Raw genomic sequence first — 14057 nt, forward strand, 5'->3', positions numbered from 1 at the left:
CTCCTTGAAAGTGGCATCTCTAGTCTTTAGTTCAGTGAGGATGTTGCCTGTAATCCATAGCTTCTGGTTGGAGTTTGTACGTATGATCGATGTTGTCGATGCCCTTTTTAATGAAGCCGGTGACTGATGTGTTAAACTCTTCAATGCCATCGGATGAATCCTATGAATCCCGGAACATATTCCAGTCTGGTCATCGGACCACTTCCATGTTGAGCGCGTCACTGGTATTTCCTGTTAAAGTTTTTACTTGTAAACAGGAATCAGGAGGATAGAGCTATGGTCAGATTTGCCAAATGGATGGTGAGGGAGAGCTTTGTACGCATCTCTGTGTGTGGAGTAAAGGTGATCTAGAGTTTTTTCGCCTCTAGTGGCACAGGTGACATGCTGGTAGAAATGAGGTCAAACGGATTTCAGTCTTGTCAGGTGTCCTGCACGCCGGCCTCTATAGCACCGTCTCCTTCTTCTTTGAGTGTCAGGGATTTCAGCCTGGTTCAGGATAATCAATATGTCTTTCGCCTCCAACTCATTGAAGTAGAAGTCCTTGTCCAAATCGAGGTTATTGACAGCTGATGTCCAGAAGCTTTTTTCAGTCATAGGAAACGATGGTGGAAACATTATGTACCAAAAAAGTTAAGATCAGTGCAAAAAAAGACACAAAATAGCAGAATTGGTCAGGAGCCCATACAACAGCCGCTACTCCCTCCAGCTCCACTACAGCGCCATTATAGCTTATAGCCTAGGGCCCAGAGTTTTTCCTGACAAGATTTCCAGCCGTAATTTAGTACCTGCACTCGTGTTTCCTCCAGAGGTCCACACATATGAAGGGGGGAGAGCACTGGTGTTTCCTGCAGGCGTCTGAGGGGCAACCTGGGGATACCCCCTGGGATGTGACCACCTGGAGGCCCTTGGACCCCATGGAGGGCTGCTTTGCCATGGGCATGGGCCTCCCGTTCAGCCTCAGATCTCGCAGACACCCTGGTGGAAAAACACAGAGAGGGAAAGAGAGATGAGACACAGCAACATAGTGACATTCAGAGACATACACACTATGCCTGAGGCAAAACCTTTAAAGTAAGTTTCATGAAGCGACGGAAACGCACACACACACACACACACACACACACACACACACACACACACACACACACACACACACACACACACACACACACACACACATATATAGCCCGGGGCTTAGCTGTCAGTGCAGCCCTTTGTTTCAAAGGATATTTACTTTGTTTGGTTGTCTCGCCATCCTCTGGGAAGGATGTGTAACACATCATTTATACAGACACATCCCTGCTCCTTAATAATTTATACTGACACATCCCTGCTCCTGAATCATTTATACAAACACATTCCTGCTCCTGAATCATTTATGCAGACACATCCCTGCTCCTGAATCATTTATACAGACACCTCCCTGCTTCTGAATCATTTATACAGACACATCCCTGCTCCTGAATCAAGTCCTTCACACTTCATCTGCCTCAGCCCCAAATCCATAGCCGACCTCCTCAGAGTCTAGATCTAAAACCATTTGCGATAGGAAGGCGGGGGTAGCTAAGGAATCATTCACCTCAGTGATTTAGATTGGTGAAACACAATGGTGCATCAGTCTTGTGCTGCCAATCACACACAGATAATACATGATTTTATACCACTTTAATTTGTTTGTTCATTTGTCCAAGCATTTATCTTCCCTCGTGGTCCTCTGGCAGTAACAACTAGTGGGAAATGCCAGTGTGAAATTAGGTGGATAATATTAGTGGTCAGTACCAGGGGGCAGTACCAGATGGCAGTACCAGCACCATACCTAAGAAGCTGTGGTTGTTTCCTGAAGGGAAAGTGTTTCCCAGCATCACCACTGTTTGATCGATGACTATCTCCTGACTAGTCCCAGGAGCGGCTGTGACCTCTTGCCTCCCGCCGCCACCATCCAATCGAAGGGTGAACTCTTTGCCATGACGATCCAGCTCCACCTCGTGCCATTCTCCGTTGTCAAGGCGTTGGAAGGGCAGCGTGAGGTTGTAGCGTCTGTCACCCAGGTTGTAAAAGACAGCCAGTAGCCCCTGAAACACCTGAAATATACAGTGCATATCAATCAATTGAAATGAACCAAAACTGCTGTAAAAATCACAGATCGCACCATTAAAATGTCAAACATTCAATTAAGACCATTGTACTTAATATTTAAACTTTACAAAACTGACACGGACATTACTTAACTCAGCCCAGAAGGAGAATCTCACAGACAACAATTATCCACAGCAGCTAAGCCTGAACAAACATACTGGGCTGGAGATGGGGCTGGGAGGGGCTGCTGCCTGCTATAACTGCAGCTTGTACTTGTGTGTCCATCCCTTAATTGGAAACCGTGGGGCTGAGATAATTAAATACTGTGTTTTAATGTATGCAGCATGACAGCTCAGAATGTTTGAACTATTGCTCCCTCAGCATGGTCATAAGAGCATAATGCCAACATTCTATTCCCCCCTGCCACACTACGAACCGATTAACCCCCCCATCTATCAAGCCCCTTCCACCCCCCCTGTCAGCAGATATATAGGCTCCCAACAATGCATCTAATTGCTTGCAGCCTAGGCAACCATATGACAATGAGCCCAATTAATCCCAACGTTATACAGAATCCGACCATGAGAACACTAGCAATACATTTTCAGCATCGCTAAGCAGTACAAACACTTTACTACAAAGTAAAAACTGTCAATGTTTTCACAAGTAAACCTTTTTCTATTTTAATTTTAAAACCCTTCATAGGGAGATAAATAAAAAGCATCTCAATAAGCGATGAGGGTTATAAGCATTGGTTTCCACCTTTTCGCTAACACTCAACAGAATAATGCAACCCGGTGGGTTGGAAAACACTTTCAAGGGTTCCATTATGTGAACATAAAATAACATGTTTTTGTCATCGAATACGGCTCCCTGACTCACCTATTACTGCTCATTGGACCCTATGATCACTAGGCTACACAGCTTATGCCCTATGGACATTTTCAATAATACGGTACCTCATTTTGTTTATCTGTTGGCCCCAGCCTCGAACTCAGGTCCTGTATGTACCTAACTGACCCGCTCTGCCCATTCATCGCCATTTACCCGTTGTTGTCTTAGCTCTCCATATCAACACCTGTGATTGCTTTATGCCTCTCACTAATGTCAATATGCCTTGTCTACTGCGGTCTTGGCTAGTTCTTATTGTTTTATTTCACTGTAGAGCCCTCAGTCCTGCTCAAAATGCCTTAGATAGCTCTTTGTCCCACCCCACACACATGCGGAGACCTCAAATGGCTTAACTGGTGCCTCCAGAGACGAAACCTCTCTCATCGTCACTCAACACCTAGGTTTACCTCCACTGTACTCACATCCTACCATACCCTTGTCTGTACATTATGCCCTGAATCTATTCTACCACGCCCAGAAATCTGCTCCTTTTACTCTCTGTTCCCTACGCACTAGACGACCAGTTCTTATAGCCTTTAGCCGTACCCTTATCCAACTCCTCCCATGTTCATCTGGTGATGTAGAAGTTAACCCAGGCCCTGTAGCCCCCAGTACCACACCTATTCCCCAGGCACTATCATTTGTTGACTTCTATAACCGTAAAAGCCTCGGTGTCATGCATGTTAACATCAGAAGCCTCCTCCCTAAGTTTGTTTCATTCACTGCTTTATCACACTCAGCCAACCCTGATGTCCTAGCCGTGTCTGAACCCTGGCTTAGGAAGGCCACCAAAAATTCTGAAATTTCCATCCACAACTAGAACATTTTACGGCAAGATAGAACTGCCAAAGGGGGTGGAGTTGCAATCTACTGCAGAGATAGTTTTCAGTGTTCTGTCATGCTATCCAGGTCTGTGCCCAAACAATTTGAGCTTCTACTTTTAAAAATCCACCTTTCCAGAAATAAGTCTCTCACTGTTGCTGCTTGTTATAGACCCCCCTCAGCCCCCAGCTGTGCCCTGGATACCATATGTGAATTGATTGCCCCCCATTTATCTTCAGAGTTCGTACTGTTAGGTGACCTAAACTGGTAAATGCTTATCACCCCGGCCGTCCTACAATCTAAGCTAGATGCTTAGGTACAAGGTACAACCAGGTACAACCCTAAATACGTAAATACGGGCACCCTCATAGATATCATCCTGACCAACCTGCCCTCTAAATACACCTCTGCTGTCTACAACCAGGATGTCAGCGATCACTGCCTCATTGCCTGCCTCCGTAATGGGTCCGCCGTCAAATGACCATCCCTCATCACTGTCAAATGCTCCCTAAAACACTTCAGCGAGCAGGCCTTTCTAATCGACCTGGCCCGGGTATCCTGGAAGGATATTGACCTCATCCCGTCAGTAGAGGATGCCTGGTTATTCTTTAAAAGTGCTTTCCTCACCATCTTAAAAAAGCATGCCAGATTCCAAAAATGTAGAACTAAGAACAGATATAGTCCTTGGTTCACTCCAGACTTGACTGCCCTTGACCAGCACAAAAACTTCCTGTGGCGTACTCCATTTGCATCGAATAGCCCCCGCGATATGCAACTTTTCAAGGAACTTAGGAACAAATATACACAGTCAGTTAGGAAAGCAAAGGCTAGCTTTTTCAAACAGAAATTTGCATCCTGTAGCACAAATTCTAAAAAGTTATGGGACACTGTAAAGTCCATGGAGAATAAGAGCACCTCCACCAAGCTGCCCACTGCACTGAGGCTAGGAAACACTGTCACCACCGATAAATCTACGATAATCGCGAATTTCAATAAGCATTTTTCTACGGCTGGTCATGCTTTCCACTTGGCTACCCCTACCCTGGCCAACAGCTCTGCACCCCCCCACCCACCCCACAGCAACTTTCCCAAGACCCCCCCTGCTTCTCCTTCACACAAATCCAGATAGCTGATGTTCTGGAAGAGCTGCAAAATCTGGACCCCTACAAATCAGCTGGGCTAGACAATCTGGACCCTCTCTTTCTAAAAGTTTCCGCCGCAATTGTTTCAACCACTATTACTAGCCTGTTCAACCTCTCTTTCGTATCGTCTGAGATCCCTAAAGATTGGAAAGCTGCCGAGGTCATTCCCGTCTTCGAAGGGGGAGACAATCTAAACCCAAACTGTTACAGACCTATATCTATCCTGCCCTGCCTTTCTAAAGTCTTCGAAAGCCAAGTTAACAAACAGATCACCGACCATTTCGAATCCCACCGTACCTTCTCCACAATGCAATCTGGTTTCCGAGCTGGTCATGGGTGCATCTCAGCCACGCTCAAGGTCCTAAACAATATCATAACCGCCATCGATAAAAGACAGTACTGTGCCAAGGCTTTCGTCAATCACCGCATTCTTTTCGGCAGACTCAACAGCCTTGGTTTCTCAAATGACTGCCTTGCCTGGTTCACTAACTACTTCTCAGATAGAGTTCAGTGTGTCAAATCGGAGGGCCTGTTGTCCGGACCTATGGGGGTGCCACAGGGTTCAATTCTCGGGCCGACTCTTTTCTCTGTATACGTCAATGATGTCGCTCTTGCTGCTGGTGATTCTCTGATCCACCTCTACGCAGACGACACCATTCTGTATACTTCTGGCCCTTCTTCGGACACTGCGTTAACAAACCTCCAGACGAGCTTCAATGGCATACAACACTCCTTCCGTGGCCTCCAACTGCTCTTAAATGCTAGTAAAACTAAATGCATGCTCTTTAACCGATCGCTGCCCGCACTCGCCCGCCCGACCAGCATCACTACTCTGGATGGTTCTGACTTAGAATATGTGGACAACTACAAATACCTAGGTGTCTGCTTAGACTGTAAACTCTCCTTCCAGACTCACATTAATCATCTCCAATCCAAAATTAAATCTAGAATCGGTTTCCTATTTTGCAACAAAGCCTCCTTCACTCATGCTGCCAAACACACTCTCGTAAAACTGACTATCTTCCCGATCCTTGACTTCGGTGATGTCATTTACAAAATAGCCTCCAACACTCTACTCAGCAAATTGGATGTAGTCTATCACAGTGCAATCCGTTTTGCCACCAAAGCCCCATATACTACGCACCACTGCGGCCTGTATGCTCTTGTTGGCTGGCCCTCACTTCATATTCGTCGCCAAACCCACTGGCTCCAGGTCATCTATAAGTCTTTGCTAGGTAAAGCCCCGTCTTATCTCAGCTCACTGGTAACCATAGCAACACCCACCTGTAGCACGCGCTCCAGCAGGTATATTTCACTGGTCACCCCCAAAGCCAATTCCTCCTCTGGCCGCCTTTCCTTCTAGTTCTCTGCTGCCAATGACTGGAACGGATTGGAAAAATCACTGAAGCTGGAGACATATCTCCTTCACTAACTTTAAGCATCAGCTGTCAGAGCAGCTTACCGATCACTGCACCTGTACACAGCCCATCTGTAAATAGCCCACCCAACTACCTCATCCCCATACTGTTATTTATTTTTGCTCTTTTGCACCCCAGTATCTCTACTTGCACATCATCATCTGCACATCTATCACTCCAGTGTTAATTACATTTAAGTCATTTAGCAGACGCTCTTATCCAGAGCGACTTACAGTAGTGAATACATTTCATAAATTTTTATTTTTATTTTATTTTTTCATACTGGTCCCCCGTGGGAATCGAACCCACAACCCTGGCGTTGCAAACACCATGCTCTACCAACTAAGCCACTATAAATTGTAATTATTTCGCCACTATGGCCTATTTATTGCCTTACCTCCCTAATCTTATGACACTTGCACACACTGTATATAGATTTTTCTATTGTGTTATTGACTGTACGTTTGTTTATCCCATGTGTAACTCCGTGTTGTTGTTTTTGTCGCACTGCTTTGCTTTATCTTGGCCAGGTCGCAGTTGCAAATGAGAACTTGTTCTCAACTGGCCTATCTAGTTAAATAAAGGTGAAATAAAAAACAAGAGGTGAAAAAGGTTTCCGAGGCCTAACTCTCACACTTTTCTGCAGCAGCCCCCAGTAACCTTGTGAATGTCTTGTTATTCATTCAGATCCCTCCTCCCTCTCCATCCCTTCCTACCCATCAGAACAAACAAGAGAGGCTGAGGTTCTGAGAGACTTGTTGTCTGGATCCACACTCAAGTGTCTCTCGGGGGGGTCTGAGACAGCTTCAGACAGAGTAGCTTGCTTTCGGACAAAAAACAAGCGTTTTATACTACTCAATTCTGAGAGATTGTTCACAGAGGTACCTTATATAACCTACTTACATTTGCTGCTGAGATCTTACAGAGCCCCAATCCTTTCCTCAGTTTATTTGTACTGGTATGTATGGGGCTGGTGAGGAGAAAAGGCTAGAGGGGGGTTGCTACTTCACTGACTCAGACACTCAGAAGGGAGCTATAGCAGTGTGACTGCATGCTGGTGCTCTCTCTGACACTTGCTCTGTCAACCTGGTTTGTCATGAGGAAGCTACAGTAGGATGAGAGTGGAAACAGCTGACCTGTGTGGGTAGGTGTTCTTGAATGACAGACGCTAGCCGAGCAGTCTCTAGCTGGTGCTGTGGACACACTGTCACTCAAAGAGGCCGAAGGCTCCTTTAACCCTAACATCCTATTTCTACAGAAATGGTATTCACACTCAGAAATGGTGTTCTATTTTCCTGGTTAAGCCAGACAGAGAAGAGCCTTGTGAAGTAGCAAATACTCTAGGTAATCTAGGTTGATTGTATATGCCACTTCATATTTTCCAGTTCAAATTGGGTACACAAGTCTAGCAATACGCTGAAAAAGTCTCCTATAAGAGCTTGAAGAAGAAAAGACAGAATTGGACCTTTCCACTTAAGAAAGCTCTTACATCCAACTAATAACAGCTACCCACTTCCCTAGACCCTAATACTGAAGGAAGGATGTGCTTAAAACTAGACAGACAGTAAAATAATCCTGAATACTGTGCTGCGATGTTCCATAGGCGCATCTCAAAACAACCCAAAGGCAATACAAGTACACTCCGAACACACATACAGAACTCAGTCACTCAGAGGCCCACTCAGTACCCACTTCCTGTCTTCCAAGCCCGCCATTACTCACTCCATCATTGTCGAAAATGTCGACCCATCATGACAGTCATTCAGGCAACGTAATAACAACGTTGAGGAGCAGGCTACAGCAGGAGCCAATTAAAGTGCCTCTCTGCAGGCAGAGTGTCGATGACTCACCTCCAGACTCAAGTATTCATTCTGCTCCTGGGAGAGGAGGCTGAGGAGGACACCGCTGGGGACGTGGGTTCGCACCTGGAGCTGCACGCTGGTGTGACGGGCCGGGAGAGACCAGCCCACCTGGTACTGGACATGGCTCCTCCCATCGAAGGAGAACTCTGGGACTTCTGTCAGTTGAAGAGAGAAAAACATAGAGCTGCCATGAGGGCTTCAACTACAGTATATTATTCATGATGTATTATTTATACTGTACCGTCTACTGTGTGGACTCAGTAGCCAATTCAAGACAATTCACATATGTGACAGAAGCCAAACATAGTTATATTGTGTGTGAGCCATGCATTGAAAGCCTTAAGACAAATTTCCATTCCACAAGAGCAATAAAAAAAAAGTTTAATGTTATTATAGGTTAAGCCTATAATGCAAAGCCATGGCATTTTGATCTTGTTGGGGAAAAAATTACATCCCATATTAGGTTTCTACTATGTAATACAGTCCACTCTACACCTTTTGATACCCACAGACAACACCTGTCCTAACCCGACTGTATATTCTCTAAGGACGTACCGTCTTCACAGTGGATCCCTGTGTAACCGGGCCCACACTGGCAGCGGAAGGAGTCCCACTGCCCGTTACAGCGCCCCCTGGCCCCACAGACTGGTACACCCATGTTCACACAGTTCCCATCAGTCAGAGAGCAGCCTGGGGCACTGCTGGAGGACTCAGAGGGATAACCAAGGTCATAGAGCTGGAGCAGAGAGGGAAGAGAGGCAGGGGGGGTGAAGGAATGAGGGAGAGACAGAAGGAGGGTGAGTGGGAGAGAGAGAGAGAGAGAGGGAGAAAGAGAGATGTGGGGGGAGAGAGAAGAGAGAGGAAGAAAGAGAAAGAAAGTAAAAAAATTAAGGCGAGAGAGAAATGAATAAGAGAGAGAGAGTGATGGCCTGAGGTTTTCAGTCTAACCTCAATAATGCACAATACATCCCTTTCTGAAGCATAAAGTAAAGATGAGAGAAGGTCATAGGCATAAAGGAGATAAATAACAAAGGAGAATACATCCCGCCAGTACATATAACCTGTCTGACATTAAGGCACTAAGAGAACCTGACTTATTTTTCTTTATGTATATATATATATTTTTTTAAACTGCATTGTTGGTTAGGGGCTCGTAAGTAAGCATTTCACTGTAAGGTGAAACTGTTGTATTCGGCGCATGTGACTAATACAAGTTGATTTGATTTGATTTAAAGGGGAATATGATGAGTGAAAGACGTCAGCATTTAGAAGATACTCCCAGCTTAGCCTTGAGCTCAAATTGATATTCCTCTTGAGCTCATGTCTTAATGAAACCTAGCGAGTCAACTAGACAGGTCAAGGAGTGAGAAAATGTAAGAAATAAAATGCAGTGTCCAGAGCCGAGATTGAGTTAGAGAGGTAAACTTGTTGTTGTTGGGGTGTTAGGGGAGAGTGCTAGACTTTTGTGTCTTACCGCACTATCCACAACCAGGTTGCGCAGACATCCGGTGAAGTGCTTGTGCTGTAGCTGGGGATACTCATAGGACACGTTTTCGTTGACACCACCCAGCTGCAACACCTGACTCCCATTCAGGTACCTGTGGAAAAGAGGAGACACGTCATTGTCAATGCCTGTCCATTAAAACCATTAATCTGTCTGTCCATTTCTTTGTTTCATCCATCCATCCATCCTTCCAGAATCACACCACTCACTCATGTCAACTCATCTGTGTAGTACCTTATCTTAATTGTAACCACCACTGGATGACACAGTGGCTGCTACAAGAATTGGAGTATGCATGGTAGATGGATATATGTTCGTAGATCTTTTAATGCCTTTCAGAGGAACTATTTTGGCCATCGGCAATGCCTTGACTGGCTGGCAGGTGTGATTGGTGTGATGTCAGAGGGGTGGGATTCTGAGCAGGACAGTACCTGTCCCTATTGGGCGTGACTCCTCTGACTTCACAAGAAGAGCGGTCCTCGGTCATGGCCCAGCTGTCCACGCCCTCCGTCTCCATGACAATGGCACTGGAGCAGCGATCCAGGGTGAAACGTACTTCCTGAAAACCCAAGAGATGAAGAGGAAGGTAACAATCTCTGCACACACACAAACATACATATACAGGTAAGAACATGGAAGAATGTGTGTTTTCAGGATGCGAATATAGCCATTTAATGGTTCGCTTACTTTACTGTTGCTCCTAACATCCAGACGGTGCCAGCGTCTGTCGGACACAACCACATTTCCCGGCAACTGCAGGACCAGGGTTCCAGACCCATGGTTGATTTTCAGGCTAGGTGTTCCACCAATCAGCTCTGAGGAGAAGAGAGGTCATCCGTACCAGCATCACCATGACATTCCACCTACAGACTTAAAGGGTCAAAGTTCAACTGTGGTGTAGGATGCACTTGGAGGGATGCTGTTCAGTGTCAAATAGTCAGTGCACACATATATACTTTACATGAAACTGTATATTGAATGTACATATGTAACGGACAGTTCATCCCAAAGGTACGGACCATTATCTACTTTTTATTAACAAGTGAAGTGAACCCATTAACAAGGTTACACTGCTTTAGTTTGAGTGTTTTGTCTCTGTCTGGGCTGTATGACTAAGCAACCTAATTAATCCAAATAACGCTGGATATATCCCACACATTCCATTTGTTATTCAAATCATGCACCTCGGTTGGACTGGAAGGTAGATGCAGTAAACTTGCCTTTGTGTAACAGAGTTTGTTTGGTAAACCACGCTAGAGGGCTGATTAACCTTGCCTGAGACCTAAAGACTTGAGTTAGCTCCCAGTTAATGCCTAGGCTTTAGCTCAGAGGGCTTACGTGATCTCCATGACCTGGGTTCAAATCCTAAGTGGGTAACACATTACCCTACCTATGGCCATGTAGTCCTCTGGGTCTCCGGGAAGCAGGGTGGCCAGGGGCCCGCTGTAGAGCAGCAGCCCATCCTCAGCCCCTGTGATGAACTCCAGGGAGAGATGGCTATCAAAGCACGGCCTTATGGGAGGGAACCAGGCATAGCCGTTGCCAAAGAAACTTCGCCTTGTCTGCTGGCACTCAGGACCCTCGTACTGCGGTGGGCACTGGCATCTGCGGTGGCATGGGAAAAAAGCACCCCAAAGAACATTAACAATTCTTTTTCCATATTGAAACATTATGACGGGACTGGCTATATTGTCATATCTTTGTGTGTGTGTAAAGTGCAGTGCAACGTATCTTTATAAATGACGGGCAGGGCTTTCATCTACATACAGTAGCTACTTGTGCATTAGGCATGAAACACATCAAGTACATATTAAATAATGCATTGAAAACATTACATAGAAACACAAGTCCCTCAATCTTTCTATTCATTTTATTATCCTTATAACATTGTTTAGCCTGTGAGCCGAAACACAGGTTTGTTTAGGGGCTGTGGAACTCCTCTAACTTACAACTGCTCAGCAGCACATCAGATCCCTTTGTTCGAGCATGATTAAGAACATGATTCCTACTTTTCTCGGCCGCCTACAGTATCACTGATTCTCAATCTCTCCTTGTTTCAGTCCCATTACTCTGCTGTGCAGATTCCGTGGCATGGTGTAGTGTACGGACTCTTTCAGAAAAAGGGTACGGTTAGGGTACAGTATTTTTCCCTGGAGTACACAAAGATCTAAATATACATAATGTACCTTCAGAGGTACACATTAGATCTCACATGATACTGTCCGGTACCTTTTAGGGGACATGTAGTATAATGGTACATTTTTGTACCCAATCATTGGAGGGGTGGCTTAGTGTGGGCGTGGCTCTCAGTTATTATTTTGCACCTTGCAGGGTACCACTACAAAGACAAGAGTTTGTACCCCTTTAAGTATAGTATATGTGTGTGCAAGAGTGTCTTGTGTGTGTGTGTGCGCACGCACGCATGGGTGTGTGCATGTGTGTTATGCAGGCAGAAGCACTCTTTGTGATTACCTCTCCTTTCCCTTTCTTTGCCTTGATTACAGCGTATAGTGCTTCTATGGACCATTGGTAACACTGAATAAAGAAAAAATTAAGCAGAATGAAATGATCGTCTTCATGACATGCCTCCACTTCTTCATGGAATGTCTCCACTTCTTCATGACATGCCTCCACTTCTTCATGGAATGTCTCCACTTCTTCATGACATGCCTCCACTTCTTCATGACATGCCTCCACTTCTTCATGGAATGTCTCCACTTCTTCATGACATGCCTCCACTTCTTCATGGAATGTCTCCACTTCTTCATGGAATGTCTCCACTTCTTCATGGAATGTCTCCACTTCTTCATGACATGCCTCCACTTCTTCATGACATGCCTCCACTTCTTCATGGAATGTCTCCACTTCTTCATGGAATGTCTCCACTTCTTCATGGAATGTCTCCACTTCTTCATGACATGCCTCCACTTCTTCATGACATGCCTCCACTTCTTCATGACATGCCTCCACTTCTTCATGACATGCCTCCACTTCTTCATGACATGCCTCCACTTCTTCATGACATGCCTCCACTTCTTCATGACATGCCTCCACTTCTTCATGACATGCCTCCACTTCTTCATGACATGCCTCCACTTCTTCATGACATGCCTCCACTTCTTCATGGCATGCCTCCACTTCTTCATGACATGTCTCCACTTCTTCATGACATGCCTCCACTTCTTCATGACATGCCTCCAATTCTTCATGACATGCCTCCAATTCTTCATGACATGCCTCCAATTCTTCATGACATGCCTCCAATTCTTCATGGCATGCCTCCACTTCTTCATGGCATGCCTCCACTTCTTCATGGCATGCGTTCACTAGTGCATCTGCATGTCTACGAGTCATAAATCTTTATCAAAGAAATGACTTGATATTCAATACATGCAGTGAGAAAAACAACACTTTCGATCCAAACAGGGGAGAAGGTGAAAAGTGATTTGAGACGAACTGGGCTTGGTAGAGAATGTCACAGCCATCTATTTCCATGTGGCGTCTCTGAGCATATGGCTCTGCTGTGCACTGTTAGGGTCTGTTTTCTCTTTTCTCTTCGTCTCCAACTCTGTTTATTCTGCAGAGGGCCAACACATGTCAGGAATACTGATCCATTTGGAGAGAGACAGGGGGATGGTTCTAGGAAAGACTGTGTGTACACACACAGACAGATACGGAAGAAAGAGTGCATGCACGTTTGTGCTTAAGCATACACACACATGGACGAAAGAACACACTACAGACACACACACACGCACATACCTTCCCAGGCATTTTCCATGTGACTCCAGAGAGCAATGCCAATCCAATCCAGACTCCAGAGCATGTTTCTTCCTCTGTTTCTCCCTTTTGACTGACACTATCTGATAAGGCAATGTCTCAGACTGGCTATTAAGCCCTCTCTACATGGGATGGTGCCGAAATTGGATTTTTTACGCACATACTGAATACACCTTGGGTTATATAGCAGCATCAATATTCTGACAAGGGCTAGGACTGCAGACTGCAGCTGATGTGGCAGATAAAAAACACAGAATGCATGGCAGTGCACCAAATGGCACCCTAAGGCCCATAGGGCTCTGGTCAGAAGTAGTGCACTATATAAGTAAAAGGATGCCATTTGGGACACAGCCTCAAGGTTTTAAGGCGGACGTGTTCTTCTGTATGCACGTCTGTCTGGCTAACTTCACTTTACATGTTCATGTAAATGGTATTAAGTGGGATTGTGAAGAGTTGTCAGCACTTACAAGAGAGGGGTGGGTAGTTATTGTTGTAATCTCACTGGCCTATATTTCTTAAATCCTACCATTAATCCTCATCGTCAAACTAGCTCCATCCTGTT

At 45.4% G+C, this 14057-nt stretch overlaps 1 protein-coding gene across 1 annotated transcript in view; it reads right to left on the minus strand.

The window, feature by feature from the left end:
* The window catches only part of LOC106573283 (neural-cadherin), a 100536-nt gene that overhangs the window by 13441 nt on the left and 73038 nt on the right, over window positions 1-14057 (minus strand). The window contains exons 23-30 of the mRNA XM_045697139.1: window positions 11106-11320; window positions 10403-10530; window positions 10147-10274; window positions 9686-9809; window positions 8767-8947; window positions 8200-8366; window positions 1817-2081; window positions 786-975 (exon numbers count right to left, since the gene is read on the minus strand). Of these exons, the coding sequence (XP_045553095.1) occupies window positions 786-975; window positions 1817-2081; window positions 8200-8366; window positions 8767-8947; window positions 9686-9809; window positions 10147-10274; window positions 10403-10530; window positions 11106-11320 (1398 nt within the window). The remainder of the gene's footprint in view (window positions 1-785; window positions 976-1816; window positions 2082-8199; window positions 8367-8766; window positions 8948-9685; window positions 9810-10146; window positions 10275-10402; window positions 10531-11105; window positions 11321-14057) is intronic.

This window comes from Salmo salar, chromosome ssa16 (genome assembly GCF_905237065.1).
Source record: "Salmo salar chromosome ssa16, Ssal_v3.1, whole genome shotgun sequence".
Taxonomy (NCBI): domain Eukaryota; kingdom Metazoa; phylum Chordata; class Actinopteri; order Salmoniformes; family Salmonidae; genus Salmo; species Salmo salar.